We start from the raw sequence: 19,303 nt of genomic DNA, 5'->3' as shown, positions 1-19,303 counted from the left end.
TCGCTACCACCGCTAGGGGATTCTTTTAGGCGGCTTCTGGTTGGCCAAGAGAGCATGCCAAGCCCTCTTTCTGCGTCTGGTGCACGCCCTTCTGTGTACACGGCTCTGGCGTAACCATACTGGCTGTTGAGGCCGGTCTACTGAATCCTAATCTCTCTTCCTCGCTCTTGCGGCGCGCATCTAAAGAGGCAAAAGATGTGCATCGAAAAATCGCCTTTATGATTAAGGACTTAATCAGCATCGTCTAGAATACCCCAATTACTAAATAGAATTAAGAAAATAACCACGAAAATAACTTTTTTTTTTTAATTTTGTTTTCAGTTATTTGTTGTTTCTGCGCTACAAGAGCCAGCACCCCAAGAACGTCGCAATCCCTCTCACTAGGATCATGAAGTTGGAGAAGGTAAGCCAAAATTAAAATTAACGCTTCTGGGAGAGGGGGTAGATTAATGATCACGTTTCTAACTCCGTCGTGTCTTCGGTAACCTGCAGGGAAGGCCATATTCCTGGATCCCTGGTGACGGCATGTCACTAGTGGTAACAACGAGCACTGGCGATGTAAGTTGTGCTCTTTTTCTTCTGCAAATACAAAGCGGGGAAACAACTTATATATCAAGTAATTCGTCCAGGAAACGGGCTTATGTATCGACTCAACTGATCCAATCCTATTATGTCCAATTCCTTTCGCAGGTCCCAACATTCGACACGGCATAGAGCTTCCCTGCTTTTCATTTGCAACACTTAGCGCCGATACAATATCCGTACATGTCCTATGCACCTTTTTTTACAAGGGCTCAGCCACGTTGAATGTCGTCACTTCTGGTATGCGTTAAAAAGTAGTTTTAATCTCTCCACGCCGCTGGAAGGTGTTCCCGAAAAATGCGTGATTGTCGCACATTCTTGTTTTGAGTCACTTACATTTTCTCGGATATTCCAGGTTGAAATGTCTTAATATTGTTTTGCCCCGCGTCCCAGATACGGAACCCAGTATATAAAACATGAGGGCTTTTGTTTACGAAAGAAATAAAGCGCTATGCATGCGTCTTGCGGGTTTTTTTTTTGGTTCTTTTTTGGCCTATGGGCGGGCGCGTTATCGGGTCACTTTGTCATGTTTCACAAGATTTTTCACTAGTCGGGAAAAAAAAATGCACGCGAACCGCATCACGTTGCAATCAGGTAATTCGTGTCTCTCAATGAGCTCTTAACTTTCCCTCTGACATTTCGGCTCTTAATACAACATTTAATCCGAGTGGACTTCTGGGCGGCATCCACAACTGATTAGAGATTTTGACAAACTGTTCGGGAGCGTTCTTAATTCGCAATTACTCCTCTACTCTCAATGCCCCCTCCCCCTATTGCAATTCCTGGGAAACCCGTGGTTCCATTATCGGTCAGTGTCTCGTGGGTCCCCTTCGGCTTCACAGGAATCGACAATCTTTTTTATTTATCAGATCAAACCGCCAAAGTGCAATTATACTCTCCAGAATAAAAACATTCGATAATATCTGCCGTGTGCCATCCCAAATTTAAGGTAGCGTGGATAAACAACGAAGCAGAACGGAAACGGGCCTGGGATTATCTAAAGAACAAACTTATGCAAACATCAACTATGGAAAAAGCGTCCGGTCCGGCGAACAGAGGCGACGATGAAGGCTACGAGCACTTAACTTAGAAAAATTGTCCTCATCTGCATCACGGGAGCAGGAATTTGTACAGTACGCCGAACTTGCTCCGACAAGAGGTCTGGAGTGTCTCAAGCACACGCCGTGGCTAAAAAGCGTGTTCTTAAAATTCAACACTGAGCCTCCAAGCAGATCGGCGGTGGAACGCATTTTTAGCGCAGGAGGAAAAATTGCTACTAAACTGCAATCCAAGATGTCAGATAAACACTTCGGGGGGGGGGGGGGGGGGGGGGGGTCGGTCGGTCCTGATTCTAAACTCACATAGAGCACTGAAGTGAAGAAGATAACGTATCCTGGAATGCCCATGTGAATGCGGTTTTCCTTATCTCATATTGACACCAATAAACACCATTTTGTATCCTTAGTATAAAAAGCTTTACTTCCAATATATTCTCACAAATATGGAGAAAATATGTAAACTTTGAAGTAACTGTGCCTGTACCTAGGTACATTTTTAAGCAAGTGCCTAGGTACCTTTTTGTACGAATTAACTGTAATGGTATCTTAGGTACATTTTTGAAGCAGCTTTCACAGCCCTTCCTGCGATGAGCTAAATCATAACCACTGGTTTTCTCGTTACAGGTCTTCACGTTCGGGGCAGTGAATAACAGGGAAGACACGTTCAGGAGCATCGTCGATCTGGGTCTGCAGCACGGCTTCAGCTGGGCTTCAGCAGCCGAACAACTGTTCCAGACAAAGACAACGGCCACAAGCTAGCTTCGCGACTTGCAACCATCTCTTTCATCTGTACATAGTTCTCATATTCAGAGATCTGCAACACTACTACTTAGGATCTAGTATTCAGCACTACATAAGCGATCTATGTTAGTGTGTTGGTAGTCCGACTAGTCACTGTACATAAGCAAGAGAGTAAGCAACCAGTCGGAGCAAAATAGAAGTGCAATGGTCTCAGCACAAGCAGGACGCTGTGGTAGTCTTTCAGTAGACACACTTTAGTGGAGCATAAGGAGCTACCTTCAAGGCTTGCATGCTGAGGCAAGGTCCTGCTCCACGAAGCAAAGCGAGCCTTATGTGTCTTACCTATGATTGCTAAGAATCTCCATCTTGTGAAAGATATGCTCCAAAAAAAGAAGGGTGAACCATCATCGAAGAACGTTGCAGGCTCAACAATTTATTTGTGAAATCATACCCTTTGTACAATAATTTAAAGAAATAAACTGTTACAAAAACAAACTTGTCTCTCCCCAATGTGCAAATTTATTTCAAACAGATTTTTTTTTAATGTTATTCAAAGTTCACAAATTTAAACATTATATTCCTGTACGCCAACTTCCAAAACAGTAATTTATCAAACATTAAATATTTCTATTGTACGTGTTAAGTACTCTCAAGCAAGGTGCAACTTGCTCGTTAGAGACAGCGAAACTCTTGTCTCTAAAGAGCCGTCCATTGCATCAAAGTCCAAATGCCAACTACAAGCGTACACCTCTAAGCAGAGATGATGCAAACTGGGTATACCATGAAAGGCGCGATACACTATTCACAACTACTATGGAGGATGGTGTTTGGGTGATTACTGTACACATCTTTTCTACAACAAATGGTCAGACTAGACCAACTGCAAAAATGTGCCTCAAGAAGTGAAACTAATTTATGCCAAGCATACAGCAGCAGACGTGGGTTTGTTTAGGGCAAATATCGAGTTTACCTTTATCAAAAGCCACGAGTATCCATCAAATTTTATCAATGCAGACGACAAGGAAGGGTACCACAATGTATTATTTTAGAAAGAAAAAGAAAATAAGTTCTCCTGAAATTAACAGTGTAGCTCCTCAAAAAGTATACCAATAAAAATAACCTGTGCAATTACCCTTCTAAAAAAAAATTCTTTGTGCAATATTTGCAAGAGACAAATCCACCATCTAGTGGCATCTCAGTCATAAAACACAACATAATGTTTTGCAGAAATAATTTTTGCTTTACCCATTTACCACGCTGAAATCATACATGGCTCCAGATCCAGTCAAGGGTGCAGCCTCCCAACAGAGCTCTGCTGCCCAACAGAATAAACAGGCTTCGTACTAACCTCCCTGATTAAAACGAGACAAAAATCCGGTCAATGACGTGCAAGTATATCACAGCATACATACTCTCAACAAAAAAATGGCAACAATGAAGGATGTGGCACGCTTCCAAATATACCGCGCATTGAATAGTTGCAGGACTTTTAGGGCAACACTCGCATCGGCTCCCACACGTTCCTGCTTAAAAACACCAGCCAGAACACCGTTATCCCAGAACCGAACCATCAATCACAACACTCGTGCCAGCAGTATGGCAGTCAATAACAGCCGCATAAAGCTCTCTTAATAAAAGTGTGCACATGCACCACAAAACAAAATAAACATAGTAACAGGACTCGCTAAAACAACCCTCGCAGGCTGATCAACTCGTTGAAATTACTAATGTCTGCTTTTTCAAGCAGAGAAAACGATGTATAACCGCGATAGTTTGCACGTGACACTTTTGTTGGTCGCTTGACTAAAACAAACATCTGTTGGGTGCACTTTAAAAACATACAACTGCTAGGTACTTAAATATAAAAACGCAGATTTACCAGTACCAAGCTTGAGCGTGAGAAACAATTTTTGAACTTAGAAAAAGAAGGACAAGCTGCATCAGCAATAACTTTGCAGGCCCCTGGAAATAAAGGCTGCTCCTCACTAACTGACCGATTAACTTCAAGGACCACACCAATGTGTCGGCTCTTGTTTCAAGTTGCGGCACGCGTCGACAAGCACACCATCAAAAATTGAATCAAGTAGGATAACAGTTTTGTTAGCAGGAGGGCAAGCTCAGTTGGTGTAGCGTCTCCGCACGACTCTTGAGCTCTCCAAACTCCTCCTGGATGGTGTCTGTTATGGCTTTGCGTTGCTCCATCTGCACCCAGGAGGAAACAAACATTGTAACAGGATTCATCAACTCACCAATTTATTACCTTTCTTAAAGTGCTGGGCCACAGCCTCACAGCAAAGACAGTATATGCCAACCCATCAGTAACTCAAAGAAGTTCTAGAACCAGAAAGGCACACCCAAAGGAATATTGAAGGACCAACTCTATTAAAAAGCAACTGCGCTGAATTCCGAAAATTTCAGGATAATGAGTGATATCACAAGCATAAATAAAAGACACTAATGTAAAATAACGGGCAAGCGCCCACTCAAAATTTAGAGATAATCGCTAAAAAATGGGATATGGGCGCTTGTCCGGTCATCAATTTTAAACATCAATGTACTGTGCATATTTTCTCAGATCTTACAAATTTGGGTATGGGCGCTTAGTGTGGAATTGGCAGATGCGCGATATTCTACGGTATGTCATTTGCTTCGGAAAAAATGGGATATATATTGTTAAATCTTACTTTAAACGTGAACAGAAATCGAAACTTCGGCTTTGTCTGGCAACACTGGCCTCTTGGGCCGCCAAAAACATGGCTATCACGTGGTGCGAGATGTCACATGACCCTCTACGCCTAGGCAGGCCATGGTTGGGTCGGGCGTGTGCCAGGCGCAAGTGTCGTCTTCACCGCAGTCTTTGCTACGTTTTGGTGTCTTCAACATCAGACAATGTCCTGCACAACTGCGGTCTCAGTCTGCGCATGTAGAGTGAACGAAACTCCGAGAGACAATAATCATGACCGGTGAGGTGACGACAGCGGTTGTGACACAGGAGACAGCAGTAACGGTGGGGTGGTCGGCTGGCTCCAAAGAAGCACGCTGTATCACATAAACACCGCTGAGCGCTGAGAGGAAATGTTGCTGACGTCACCCATTACACTTGCCCAGAGAAGTAAAAACAAACAAAAAGGGGCAATGGTGATGGTGTTTAGCTCAATGTTGGCTACTCCAATGCCGTAGCCTTGACTGCGCTGTTAGTTGCACCTCGATTCGCCTGCTAAAGTCAGCCAATTCCGGCCAGTTGGCGTGCTGCATTTTTCCGGACTGTTTAAGAAACATTTAAACAGCACTAGGTAGTAATATTTGACACGTGGCCTTCTTATGTGATACTGAAGAGGACTGCATTGTTTTTTCAAAAACAAAAATGAAGCAGAGTTGCCCTTTAACAGTGACAAGTGTCATAAAGTTTTGGATGCAGGGAACAGGAGACATGTTGCGCAAAATATCCTGATAAAACATACAAAAGTGGTGCGAGTTCTTTTAAGAACAAAGTATATTGTGGGGTGCCCATCCTATTCCACCAAACGAACAGTGTGTTTTTGCTGCTTCCTAGAAAACAGAACTTCAAAACCTTACCGCACTCTTCTCTTGCTTCTTCATGGTGTCCCGTAGTGGCGAGAAATCGATTGGATCGCCGATTAAAATGGTCACCATCTGAAAACAAAACCAGCAAGGTGTGAGCAACTTATGGTAACCAAAAATTTAACTTTGCACCGCCTCCGGTTTCAAGTTAGTTTTATCTCAGCTTTGAGTCGAACAGCGTGGGAGAAAAATTTTTCCGACCTGCTAGTTACTATTGTTATTCCTATTCCTTCTTTAAGCCTCCAGTGAGTTACTCTCAGACTTGTGCCCATTACTTGAAAAATGTAATTGATTACAATTACAAATTACCGAGCCTCAAATGTAATGAATTACCGTTACAAATTACTTTGGCTGAAAAGTAATGGATTACTTTCTCGTTACATTACAAATTACCTTCACGTTTCTTTTCCTGTACACTTAGCGAGAAAACAATAGAAACAATTTTGATGATTTCAAAAATGTTCTGCAACACTACTTTCCTTTTTTCCTTTTATATGCCCACATTATGGCAGTCATTGTAAAAACAAAATAATGTAATTTAGAAAAACAATGTCGGTGCACTCCGTTTTACTGTAAGCTAGTAAGGCAGCGAAAGCTACAACTACATCTGCCATCCCGCTAGATTACAGCAACCGGAAATGATCCCTAGAATTCTGCAGACAAAGCTAGCAGTGCGCATGTTTATTAGCATCATCTACCTCTGCTAGGAGAACAAAAGGATAATGCCTACTTGGCGTTGTCTTCTTGATCTTTGTTTTTCACATAGTTGTATATGCCTTGCACGTTTTTCAAAAATTCTAGTAACCTGTCATACAATTTTTTTTTCGTTTCTCTTTTATATTGTTTTTTATTTTGTTAAACTTGTTATCTTTATGCTGCTGAACTGCCTACTCATATTGTCACGAATGACAAATGATGAGGTGACGAAAACTGAAACAAACTAAACGCTTACTGGGGCGAACTTGTGCCCAAAATAAAAAGGAAACAGAAGCTAACAATAGAGCGTCGCGGGCGTCGGTGGCGGCGTAACAGCAGGATAGAACGCTGGGGCGAGAGCGACTGCGGCTTGCCACGCAAAGCACCTTCTGTAGTCGCGTGGATCTCTGGAACATTCAGCCTAGAACGTACGGCTTGTAGAACATTCATAACTCTATCAGACAAGAAAATTCTCGAGTTTGCGAAAACGCCAAGTAGAAAGAATAAATAAAAGAACATTCCACTGCCTGGAATTGAACCCAGATCTTCTGCGCAACAGCCAAGCACAGTAACCATTTGGCCACGTACACACTCGCTCAGTGACGCGCGTGGCAATATTGTTCCAGTGTCTGTATTATGTTCATATGTTTAAAAACTAACCAGCAATTAAATTAATCCATTACCAATTTTGTAACGAAATTACATAACACATTGCGCAAGAAATGGCATGGCAATTACAAAATAATTTGCAAAAGTAACAGATTACTTCATAAGTCTGCTTCCTCTGAAGTTAAATGGTCCTGTGCTTCTCTAGGGCCTAGGGGTAACTATGTGCATTTTGTTGATAGATCCATGGAAACAAAAAAATAAAAAAAGAGAGCATAAGAGAAATAAAGAAAGTATACCTTTTATATGAATACTGCAGACCGGATATTATTGCACACATTGGTCACCTTCCCCATTCAAAAGCATAAGACGAAAACAGAAGTAAATGGCATAGACTGAAGCAACCCAATAAAACCAGCTGTATATGCTGTGGTTTATATGATGAAGCACTTCCCACTGCCTTTATGCGGTGCTTTTTGGTTTGTTCAATCACTTTTTCCAACCCTCTTTAGTTCAGTCCTCCAACACTAGCAAACGAAACACTAACTTATGAGGTTAAAACTAGCAAATAAATCATTGGAATAATAGAAGCAGTATAGAGAGGATGGGGTAATTACCGAGAGACTGGAGCGGAAATTAAGGAGTCTCTCAAATTTAAAATCGGTCGCCCGATTGAAAGCCACGTGGGTCTCACCTGTCCCCAGTGTGGAACGTAGGGCTCCTTGTTTGGCAGCACATTGTTCATGCCTACAGCAAAAAGAAGGAAAAAAGTGTTGGCAAGAAGCATAGCAAAAGGTGCCATTCAGCACCATTTTTGTTGGGACACCTACCAACGTGCCAGAAGGGAATGACGATGGGACATTTCTTGCTCTCTGCTATCAGCCGTCCGACGCCTTCACAAATACAAGAGGAACCTCATTAGAAATTCAGTGCAAGGAAGGAGACAAAACAGCAGTGATTATTTAAAAAAAACCAGCTAAAAAAGCTCACTTCTGTACTTACTATATAGTGAAAAAAGATTGAGAACTATTACTACACTTTGCTTCGCGATAACCTGGCGAACCGTGGAGGCTGCGGCCTCTGCGAACCAATAAGGGTGCCGGAGCAAGGCACGTGATAACATTCCATGGTCGAGGCCACCGGGACCGCGTTTCTGCCACAGCAACAGTGCCCTCCGCGACAAAAAGTAGTTCTAGGCTTCTTTTCCTTTTAACGGCAATTGAACTCGCGCGATTCCATCTATAACGAGAAGATATGAAGAATAAAGAACAAATAATCACAAATTTAAGAGTTTCAATAATATTTAAACCAAAGAAGTGATGCCAAATCCGTATCCGATAGATTTTTTTCGCCTAGTAGTGCCGTGGCCGTCGGAAATTGCAGCCGTGTTATCGGCTGTTTCCACTCAAAACATTGCACTGTACCCTAGCATTAGCACCTGTCACAGGTTCGCGACTGAATTGAGCATATGGTTGTCTCATGAACTGTTCCTGAAATGCTTGCTATTCTAGCGGCCGGATATTTTACTGCGGTTGGTGTTCATCCGAAGTTGGTTGGTTTTGGAGCAGACGACTCTTGGCTAGCAGACGACAGCCGGTTCCTCTGATTCTCGAGCCTCGCATTTGGCGTGGAGACACAAACTTTCCAGTAACGTCGGGTTATGTGCCTCGCTCCAACATTCTTATTGGGTCGCGGGGCATTAGCTTCCATAGTTCGCCAAGTTATTTATTGTGAAACGGAGTATACGGTTATGAAAGAATGTCATGAGATACCAATGGCAGGCTGGTGCTTGATGACTGCCACAGCTTGAAACAACAGCAAGATGTCCCTGTCCTCCTCAGGACAGTCCACATTCCTAAAGGCTTCTCCAAGTGTAGCAATTTCTGCTAGTAATACAACTGTGAAGTGCTACTTCTTGCACATAAAAAACAATATATATTTTGTTTTGAAATCACTATTTTGTCAGCACGTATTTCATGCACTTTGTGCCATCTGCCTGGCCACAGCTGGGAATGCTTTACTTAAAAACAAAATTGCACAGAGCCACACTCTGATTAGAGACACCTTGCGCTCAAACTGACTAGAGCCACTGTACTACCTCCATCACATCTAGCATGAACAAGGGAGCGCATGGCATCGGGTACTATCGAAGCAGGGACGTAGCCAGGGAAGGGAGAACTTGCGGGGTTTCACTTCACCTTCACTTCACCCCCCCCCCCGGTGATCCAGCTGACCCTATAATATACACATGCATTTTGAACCCCCCTCCCCCTCTCCAGACACCAGGTCATGGACATCTCAGCCACCTCAGCCCTGCCTCCACCACGCCCCTGCCTCCACCACGCCCCTCCCCCCCCCCCCCTCCCCTCCCCTCCCCTCCCCTCCCCCTCCCCTCCTCCCCCTCCCCCTCCCCCGAAAAGAATTCATGGCTATGTCACTGTATTGAAGCACAACGGCAGAGAGCTGCCAGACTAATGTCATGCTTCACCCGATGCCGCCTTTCACCACGATAGCACAGACACAGTCCAGGCTGGTTCTCCGAGACTGCACTGAGGACGGCCGAGTGCGCTCGGTTGGGAATCTGGCATCTTTTGCTGATTCTGCTTCCCAACGACAGTCCTACAGAAGACCTTTACGAAGCACGAAGCTCGCGGTGAACTTCATTCTCAAGCTTCTCCATCCAAGATTTAGTAATCCACGTCTATACTATTCACATCACTGTAAGCACCCCATCCTGCATCAATGAGCTCATACAGTTGGAGCAATCAAACTAATGAAAAAACCGCTAGCTATCCCACTGCCACAAAGTGATTCCCGGAACCAAAATAGAGATCACTGCTTCCGGTATATCAGAATTTTAATCTGATATATCGTACTGCATGGAATCCTCAAAAAGGAGTGCAGCCTGAGCCACTGGAGCCGGTGCTACAAAAGAGTGCAAAAGGAAGGAGGAGGGCGCACCCCACTTGAGCCGCAGGAACTCTTGGGTGACCATGTTGACCTTTCCCTCGGGGAAGATGTGGACCCACATGCCCCTGTTGAGCAGATCTATGCAGTAGTCCATGCCCTTCTGGAAGACGCCTTCCCCCCGGCACACTGGCACCGTCTTGCCCATGGCAAAGAAGCGGGAGTGCAGCTCGTTGGTGAAGCAGATGTCGTGGGCCGCCACACTCCAGCGCATGCATTGCTGCTTGAAGATGTGCCGCAGCTCCAGCATCCCTGCAAAGGCGTACAAGTCGTCTCAGCGTCCTTCCATCTACGAGTCTCACAAATAATGAGGCCAACAGTATAATGTGCATTGTTTCACTGTCTATAGCATGGGATCTCAAAACCCAGGGGTGCCCCACAGTATCCCAAGGGGCACCTCGAGCTCCCAAGTTTCCTCGACCGTCCTTGCCTTTGAGTAAGCATTCTATCAGTTTAATTAAGCATTATTATAGCAGACCTGAGCCACCCACTAATACTTAACTATGAGCCAAGCCACTTCCAATTATCTGACTTAATGTTTACAAGGTCTGTAGTCTTCTCAGCACTGAAACTCTGAGAGGTTCCTCGGCCACCAACAAGAGAGGTATGCATTCCTCAAGAGAGAAAGGTTTGAAATCCCCTGGCCTAAAGCACTGTTTTGTAAACCTCTTAGATACTTCATCAACGAGTAGACACACGGGCTTTTTCTTTCTCTATACAGTGCAGGCTATACGTGAAAGAAACATGGTAGAACACATATTCTCATGTCACACAAAAAACGAAGTACCAAGTGAAAGAATAGATCACATCACGAGCCAGAAACAGTAATGCTCACTCACCCCAAATGAAAGGGTCATCCAAGCAAGAGTGATGATTGCAGACCGTGATTAGTGGAACGTCTTTCGGTCTGTTCTCAATGGCATTGAAGAGAACTTCCTTGTTGTACACATTGACAGTGTTGAACCATCCTACGAGAAAGTATGCACAAAAAGGTCAGTTATCGTCTTTCAATGTGCCTATGAATTTTGCCAGTCTTACAGCAACCTGCAAATTTTTCACCTTTGCTAGTCTTGAGTAAATTCAATATGCAAAGCAAATGCAGCCCAATTCAGGCAGAGAAGTCATCAAAATGGTGGATTAAAATAAATTAATATTAGGCAAGCTAGACAACTATTATTGCCATTTGTCTTACTCAAGATAGAAAAATACAAGTATCACATTAAAATGCTAATATAATAAATATGCTTGACGTTTTTTAAGCACTTAAAAAAATATTGATTTTGTTGTGGTAAATATTTACTTTCTGAAAGCAGAGATGTGTACAGTCCTGGGTGTCATTCAGGTAACATAGGGCCTTTTGTATGTGCACATAAATATATGAAAGGTTATCAGAAAACTTCAGCTGTCTCTCAAAGCTAAGGGATGATGCACTAAGAAATGAAACTAAAGGCCACATTTTGCAGCTGCATCAAAGTTTAAAATCCAACAGCAGTTGTCCTTTGACATAGAAGAGTCCCAGCAACAAACCTTACCCTGCAAATTGCCTTCTATCTACATCAGCATTGCAATAAAAGCAGTTGCATGTTTTAGAACCACTGCAACTCAAAACAATGTGTGCAATAGCCATTACAAAAAGTATCATTTAGAGAGAAGAAACACAATGCTTAAAAGACAAATAGAAAGCATGCGAAGAAAAGAGGAAACAAAAAAAAAACAATCAAGTCTATCTAAAGAAGGGCACAGCAACTGCCAAAAACACAATGCAAAAAACAATCATCCACTACTAGACCACTATGGTTGGTGACAGGCTAAAAGTTCAGGGGAAGCTCCTCCCACCTCTTTCCACTTCAGCAGATAGAACGCCGAAGATGAGGCGACCTCCTTTCCAACATTCACTCTGCTAAAGTGGATAGAAGGCAGAGGAGTTTCCCCTGAACCGATAACCCGTCACCGACTATAGGGAAGAGAAAGCAGAACCTACACAGGCATTACGCAAGACCGCCGCATGCGACAAACTAAGTGGGGTGGAAACACTTCCTCCCCTTGCAGCTGGCCTTTGAAGGCCACAGCAGACAAAATGAAAAGACAACAAGGGCAGCCTCTCTCATCTCTCAGGCTCCGGAGGAACGTGCATTAAAGTAGGCAGGCCATGACACACAATCCAAAACAATAAAGTGAAAAAACAAAACGAGAAGCCGAGGAGGCGGGGCAAGCAGTTAAGGCTCGTACAGGAGTGAGTCCCGCTCGGGGAAGCTCACCTGCTTTGAGGATTACTCGGGCTCTGCGCGATGCCTGTGCTCTCTTAAGAAACTGCGGCTCTTCCATGAGAACGAAAAGGGGAGAGGAAACAGGGAAGTTAGAATGAAAGCCACCAACCACTCTTCTCACTCAACCTTTGCCACCATAGGCTCTCAAACCTTCGCTACATTTCTCAGCTAAGCAAACAATAGCTTCGTTCGATTTACCTGCACCTGAGCAGAAAGATGTAGGGCAGTCTACTTCCGGTACATGTATTGAAATACTCCCGGAAGTACACTGCCCCACACTTTTCTGCACCAGTGCAAGTAAAATCAAACGAAGCTGTTGTGCCTTGACAAGTCACTGAAGTGTCCTAAAAAAAATGGCAACTTGCTAAAAGAAGAAAATAAGAAAGGAGGCAAGCAACACAGTTTCTTGTTGTCCTGATAACTACCTCACCAAGAGCCAAAAAATTCAGTTGTGTGGAGTCACTGGAGGAGCTTTTTTTTTTCTTTCATTTTTTTTATTACGGCAAATACGAAGGTTCACTCAAATAATGTAGCAGCACAAACCACCCTTAGCACTCTAAGAAAAAAAAAAGAAAAAAAGACCATGCATGTGAAATATATGGCGTACACAGTAAGCCATGCTTTCTAAGGCACGGAAACAAGTGTTTTACGGTTCAGCCATCTGCGACTACTGCATGCCACATTTTATTTGAACTCCTGGCCCCTTCGGTGAAAATGCAGTGATAATGTTAAAATAAAAAGTAAGCTGACGAAATGGGAAAAACCAGAAACAAAAGAAATGTTTTAGCAAAATATATTTTGCAAGAACTGGCAGAACGGGTGTATGTTTTATATTCCCACATGTGCTTTTGTAAACTGTTCCTTGTTTCTAAAAAAAAAAATATGCAGCACTTTTTTTTTTTCTGGTTTCCCTTTTTTTTTTTTAGTTTTGTTTTGGCTAGTGCTACAGCTTTGCACTAAAGAACTGTTTTGATGGTAGCATCTGAAACTGGGTATATCAAAACTGCACCTACTTTCCAGCCAAGTTGCAGCCTGTTAGTTTCGACAGAGTAGTGTATTCCAAAAAGAAAAATGCAAACCACTGGGAAACTGCAGTCCATGAAGCATTGGTATCGATTGTCAGGGCTCAGAAAACGGCACAAACTCGCAGAATACGGTATTCCACCAAAAAATAATGAAGGGCACGGCAAAACGTACACAGTCTGTGTGAGCAGGCCATAAGGTACAGCAGTGCTCTGGCACACAAATAACGACAGAGAATGCCTGCATAGTAAATACCGAGCGTTAGTAAGAAAAGAGAACCACGTTTTTTACAGCGCAAAAACAAACTATGCATTGCCGAACACTCAGCTTCCTCCAAATATAGCACTGGTGGTCGGGACCAGATGCAGAAGTTTCAGAACTTGCCTTATGGCATTCAAAAGTTAATCGATTTTCGGAACTTTTTAACTACAAAATGGGACGCGTTCCCAGTAGCAGCTACCATTCATTTTCTCATTAAAAGGAAGAAAAAATCATTTAGTTGGGGTTTTGTGATTTCGATAACTACCGACAAACACTTAAAATGACCCCCCTCCTCCTCCTCCTCCTCCTCCTCCCTCCCTCCCTCCCTCCCTCCCTCCCTCCCTCCCTCCCTCCCTCTCCCCCCCCCCCCCGCCCCTCCCTTCGAGACGATTTTATTTGAGTCGGGGGAAAAAACGCAGAATTGAACCTGCTCTCGAATATATAAAAAACTAAGCTTCTCAGGAAGAAAATTCTCGGACTACAGCCTTGCTTTGTGTAGACCTAGACACAGACCCAATGAGCAGTTTGCGAGGCTGCTTCGTCCTTTGGAACCACACATCTTAGCTTGGTTCTTACTCTTGTCGGTAAGGGGTCGTTTTTTCAAAGCTCGGGTCATGCGTATATTTCCTCGAGGTAGGAGAATCCCATGCCCGAGTTTTATGTTCTTCAACATGAGCCTCAATGAAGCCAGATTTTTCGTTCCACGGAAAAGTTTATACTGAAAAGCACCGAATCCATGGAAAAAAATAAATCCCGAAAAAGCACCCCCAGAATAGAAAAATAAACCCTGAAACAACCGAACCCCACTTATAACTTTTCGGTCTGGTGATAATAAGTTCTAAAACTCGGGCATCTGGTCTCAATCGCTAGCGCCATAATATATGAAGGCCAAGCATTTTCTGATGAAACAACATGGTTCTTTTTCGAAAACACCTGATACACCTGCTATTGTGTACATCTAGCAAACCAATGCAGACCATTTAGTCTTACCAAAAATTGGACAGCCGCTCCCCCCACAGCATTAGCAGCTGCCAACGAGCTCTTGTAACATAACTATTCCCAACAACTGAAACATCCTTTTTTTTTTTTTTTTTTAGTCGGTTCTTGTTTTTGAAGTTTGGCCGTACTGACGTCATCCAATATGCCGAGGAGAAAGTTTGATAAGGGCACCAAAACACAATCCAGAAATGAAACCCATCATTTCAAAATGGAGTTGCCACCTGCCCGATTTTTGACCGGCACGGCCGTTTTTTTTTAGATGAAAGGCCGGCTGCCCGATAACGTTGATGGTTTATAGACCGTCAAAGTTATCGGGTATATAGGCGTATGCATTGTCAATTGTTAAGTTAATTTTGTAAACATTATCCTAGTACGTGGGATTGTTTATTTAGCCACAAAGAAGACATAATTTCCGTAAAAGTATGGCACGTAATCTGCAATTTACTGAAGGAGATCAGAGAATAGAGAATGGCGAGCAAGACATCACTTTGAATCCGAGAACACAAGCTTGCGTTACACAAATTTACAAGTGAACATGAGCTTTCAAGCTCGTGCCGGTGCTTGTTGTTCATGCCCACGTTTCACTACCAAACCTCCAGAACCAGCGATTTTTTAAAGTAGATTTACGCTTGAAATCTGCACGCTGAACGTTACGCTCAGTGTCTTAGAGGCATTTTTACTTGAAGTGTTACTTTATTTTAGGTCATTTTTACGTAAACTTCAATTATCAGTTCTTCACCAGCTGCATAGGGTGAGCAGAGACACGAGATTTGTTTTTGGTGCTTTGTTTTGACTAACTGGTATGCATCTATGTATGTTATTAAGTTCAGTGTTGTGTATTCGCGTACTTACACGTAGAGCACTGCACGGGCCCGGGCCAGCCCGAAGGCCTGAGCCCATGTTGTTGATAACAAAGTGCGCTCACTGATCTTTTAAGTTCAATGAAAACAAACAAGCAAAAAGCAAAGTCATTATGGAGCCTTTCAAAAAAAAAAAAAAAAGGGAACAAGAAGACTTGCATTTGGAAAGCCTTCAAGCGGGTAAAAGGTAACATATAGATTCCACCAGCAAATTGGAAGAGTTAGACCGTTTTTAGGTTAAAGCCTGCAAACTTTTTCGGGCTCATGTTTATAATCTGTCGGGCTTGGCCAGACACGTAGCCAGGATTTTTTTTTTTTTTTTTGGGGGGGGGGGGGGGGGGGGGGGACACCTACGTCAAATGCTGTATGAGGGAGGGGGGGAGAGGACCCAGCAAAATGTAAGATGTAATGTAAAAAGGGGGGAGGGGACCTTTTTAATCACGGCCGGTTTTTTCTTTGAGGAAAGGAGAAAACCTTACTTCAAAACAAAGCTTGGATGACAACTTTAGGTAACATAGTAACGTCACAACCTTTTCAGGCAAGCATTAGAAACCGGTTTACCAAAACAAAGCACAAATTGGGGTAGCACGCACATGACGTAGGACGGTTAGGGGGAAACCTATTCTGCGTAGAAAAACACACACAGGTTTAACAATCCGAGGAGAGATTCCGCTCGTGGTAGATGTCCAGCCTTCTCCCCCTCGAGGACGGCTTGTTTGACGTCACTGGCTACGCGACCTCGCACCTTTCCTGCGAATGGCTCGGCCAAGACGCGACGCAGATCCAGCTAGCCGGAGATCAACGAACGGCTGCCAAAGATCTCAATCGCTCGATACGGCCAGAGCAGTATCGGAGGCAATGGCACGAAACTTCGGGCTCTTGCCAAGTATTTTTCCCTGCGATAATGACGCTGGAGAATACGCTTTCTATCTGGAGAGTGCAACCTGCTTTTAAGCAGTTTTTTTTTTTTTTTTTTTTTTTTTTTTTCGCCGATAATGAACCGCAAGGAGCGTGTCGTCCAACACTCCACTACTTCCGAACAGGAAGTGCTCCTAACTCTTTCCTGCATCCGCTTTCTTTCGTTCGCTTTCCCCGATATTTCCACTAATCCGCTTCGCTAATGATGCAGCTGATAGTGATGCATACCCATTTCCACAATATTACGACACTTGACGCCGTGATTACGGATGACGGCTGGCAAAACTCTACTTCTACACCGACCACTGCTTACTAATGTCGTAGGAAGATGGGCGGACGATCGCACATGGATTCAGGGCAGAGCCACAAAGCTGCGGTGGCACGCGCCAATGTCCCCAAGGACGCAAACACGACGCGGGGAACGCGTTGGTGGCAGGTGTTCCAGACCCCCATTGGGGTAACCGGAATTTTGGGCGCCCGCGGTGTGTACGGCGATAAAAATAGCCTTTGAAATGCTTACCATGAAACAGCTTGGCGAGTATTCCGACCGCTGGGACGACCATGGAACTGCCCAACTGCCATAATTTGCTGGGTTGGTTGAGATTCGGTAGTGGCCACTGCACTTCTAACGGCATCTTCGTTGTTCGTTTCCACGGGCTCAACGCTTGACTCTCTACGCGCTAAGCTTCCATAAATTAAAAAGAAAACAAGGTAAAAAAAAGCGAAGACTAAACGCTGTCCATTTAGGGTAAAAAAAGAACCATTTCGGTGGGAATGCTGCGCAATGAATGGCTGCTATGCATATAAACTCATATAAAGGACGTTACAACGACCCCGCGACTACACCGTACCGCGACTGCGACAGCGGCGACGGTGACAAAAAGAAAACGCAACAAAAGCAGCACCGATCCGCACTCTCTCACACCGCCGCTCACTGCCCTCACCGCAACCAACCCCCGGACGGATTCCATAGGGCCAATGGAGTCGAGTTTTGTACAGTAGCGCCGAATTCCTCGTCCGTGGTGGGGGGCTCTCATTACTTGAACGAGTTAACTTATTATTTTATATTCGGTAAATTGTAAAATTATATTAAGAGCTAACCATGCTATTAATAAAATATCTGGCTTACTTTTCAAAACGACTTCTATATACACGTTTGGGACGTAGTAGCCTACTTTGAAGCCGTTTCTAAGCCAAGCCGTAAAGAATCCAACATGGCGTCTCCTTATTTTTGTAGGGTGGTTCTCGTATGGATCGCTTCGGGGTCGTGCTGGAGCCTGGATCCAGGCTCCTGAGCATCACGCCCGGTCCCGGTAGTGTAATAATAGGGACTTTTAACAAACCGTGTTCCGCGTATCGCACTATCGGAGCCTTTGAAGCATGCTTTTAAGTGCGCGCCCCGCTGTCACGGTATCACTCCGGGTGCGCGCCTATAAAGCATGTTTCAAAGGCTCCGATAGTGCAGTACGCGGAACACGGTAACAGTTCGCTAAAAGTCCCTAACGTAATATACGATGTGCGATTTCGCTTTCAGCTGTATAAGGTGCGTAGTCATGTGTGTTCGTTGTTCTTCTGTTTCGAGGCGTCCCGCCGTCCAGTAAGGAATCCACAGCTGCGACCGAAATATTTCGAGGCACATTTATTGCACAGATGCTAAAACGGAATTAAGTACAGCACTGCACCTGCATACGCGCAAAAATAAAACATTGGCAAAATCATTTCGTCAACCTCGCCCACAGCTGCAGTTGCACATCGCCAGCACCTCTCTGTCATCTGTGCACGATCTCATCACTTCATTATTACATGCTTGGCCGCACACCTTCTTGGGAATGGGCTTTATCACTAACTTTATCACTATCACTTCTTGGGAATGGTCACTAACATATATCTTTACAAGTGTACACATTGACCCACATAATTACGCATTCAACATGCCAAGTTGGATCAGCTGTTCACTGAAAGTAAAGTTGTTCACTGATTTAAGAAATATAAGCTACTTAGGTGGCCCCCAGCAATCATTACCTTCATTTTTACATATTCAAAGCTTCTCACGCAAGCAAGATGAAAATGTGAAATAAAGCTTCGAAAAATGTTGGCACTCAACAGGCTGGATAACTTGTTGGGAACCACGAATTGTCCGAAGCTTTCTTCCTCCTTGAGACGACGTTCAAATGCTCGTTCTATATGTCCCAGCATCTGTAATGACAATGTGGTCATGATGTTTAAAATTTTAAACTGATTTAAAACAAAACAAATGTCCATCTACAGCGAACAAACTAATGACATAATGCCATTGTCGCACCCGGAACCATGCAGAAATAAATGAAACTTCAAATTAATATATAGGAAGCCTCATTCTTTTGTTTTATTATCCTCCGTCTGTTCGAGGACCGCCAAAGACCATTTTCAAGATTAAACCCAATTGTTACACTTTAAATAACCAGTTGTGCACAAATCGAAGTGGAGCTAGGTGTATACCATTAACTTCATTAAAACCGTACTTGTTCGGGGGAAAGCATATGTTTTCACTGCGAGAACGAGCCTGCAAACTAACAGCTATGGGCAGCAGAAGTTTAATGGTAAGTTCGCTGAGCAAATAAAACTGAGTACGGGAGATACATACTCACCTGCCTTATCTTGAAAAAAAAAATGAACAAACAAAAACTTGTGGTCTTGGCATTTGCGCTGTTCGTGCACCATCGGGATATGGCCACGTAAAATGCACCTCTCAACAGTCTCTGAA

General features: G+C 43.8%; 2 protein-coding genes across 5 annotated transcripts in view; one reads left to right on the top strand and one right to left on the bottom strand.

Annotated features, from left to right (window-relative positions):
- The window catches only part of LOC8026588 (GRAM domain-containing protein 4), an 83,401-nt gene extending 80,525 nt beyond the window's left edge, over positions 1 to 2,876 (top strand). For all 3 annotated transcript variants that reach the window (XM_040498463.2, XM_029972341.4, XM_029972342.4), the window contains exons 17-19: positions 322 to 403; positions 493 to 558; positions 2,265 to 2,876. In XM_040498463.2, the coding sequence (XP_040354397.2) occupies positions 322 to 403; positions 493 to 558; positions 2,265 to 2,399 (283 nt within the window). In that variant the 3' untranslated portion in view covers positions 2,400 to 2,876. The remainder of the gene's footprint in view (positions 1 to 321; positions 404 to 492; positions 559 to 2,264) is intronic.
- Positions 2,789 to 17,516, bottom strand: LOC8026587 (tafazzin). Of its 2 annotated transcripts, XM_029972344.4 has the most exons (8): positions 17,081 to 17,516; positions 12,491 to 12,550; positions 11,072 to 11,200; positions 10,227 to 10,484; positions 8,096 to 8,158; positions 7,960 to 8,012; positions 5,958 to 6,035; positions 2,789 to 4,583 (listed from the first exon to the last, which is right to left on the bottom strand). In XM_029972344.4, exons 1-8 carry the CDS (start codon positions 17,193 to 17,195, stop codon positions 4,482 to 4,484), a joined length of 858 nt encoding a protein of 285 aa, XP_029828204.1. In that variant the 5' UTR covers positions 17,196 to 17,516; the 3' UTR covers positions 2,789 to 4,481. The 2 variants fall into 2 exon arrangements, with proteins under 2 accessions (XP_029828204.1, XP_029828205.1); XM_029972345.4 differs by lacking the exon at positions 12,491 to 12,550.
- Between the last annotated feature and the right edge of the window lie 1,787 nt (positions 17,517 to 19,303).

This window comes from Ixodes scapularis, unplaced genomic scaffold (assembly GCF_016920785.2).
Source record: "Ixodes scapularis isolate PalLabHiFi unplaced genomic scaffold, ASM1692078v2 PGA_scaffold2__306_contigs__length_199485367, whole genome shotgun sequence".
Taxonomy (NCBI): domain Eukaryota; kingdom Metazoa; phylum Arthropoda; class Arachnida; order Ixodida; family Ixodidae; genus Ixodes; species Ixodes scapularis.
This window is presented reverse-complemented; position numbering and strand designations above follow the sequence as displayed.

Coding starts and splice junctions, on each gene's coding strand:
- LOC8026587 (XM_029972344.4), bottom strand. CDS start 17,195: ATGCCGTTAGAAGTGCAGTGGCCACTACCGAATCTCAACCAACCCAGC. Junction 11,201..12,490: donor CCGAGTAATCCTCAAAGCAG/GTGAGCTTCCCC, acceptor ACTTTCTCGTAG/GATGGTTCAACACTGTCAAT. Junction 8,013..8,095: donor CATTCCCTTCTGGCACGTTG/GTAGGTGTCCCA, acceptor TTTTTGCTGTAG/GCATGAACAATGTGCTGCCA.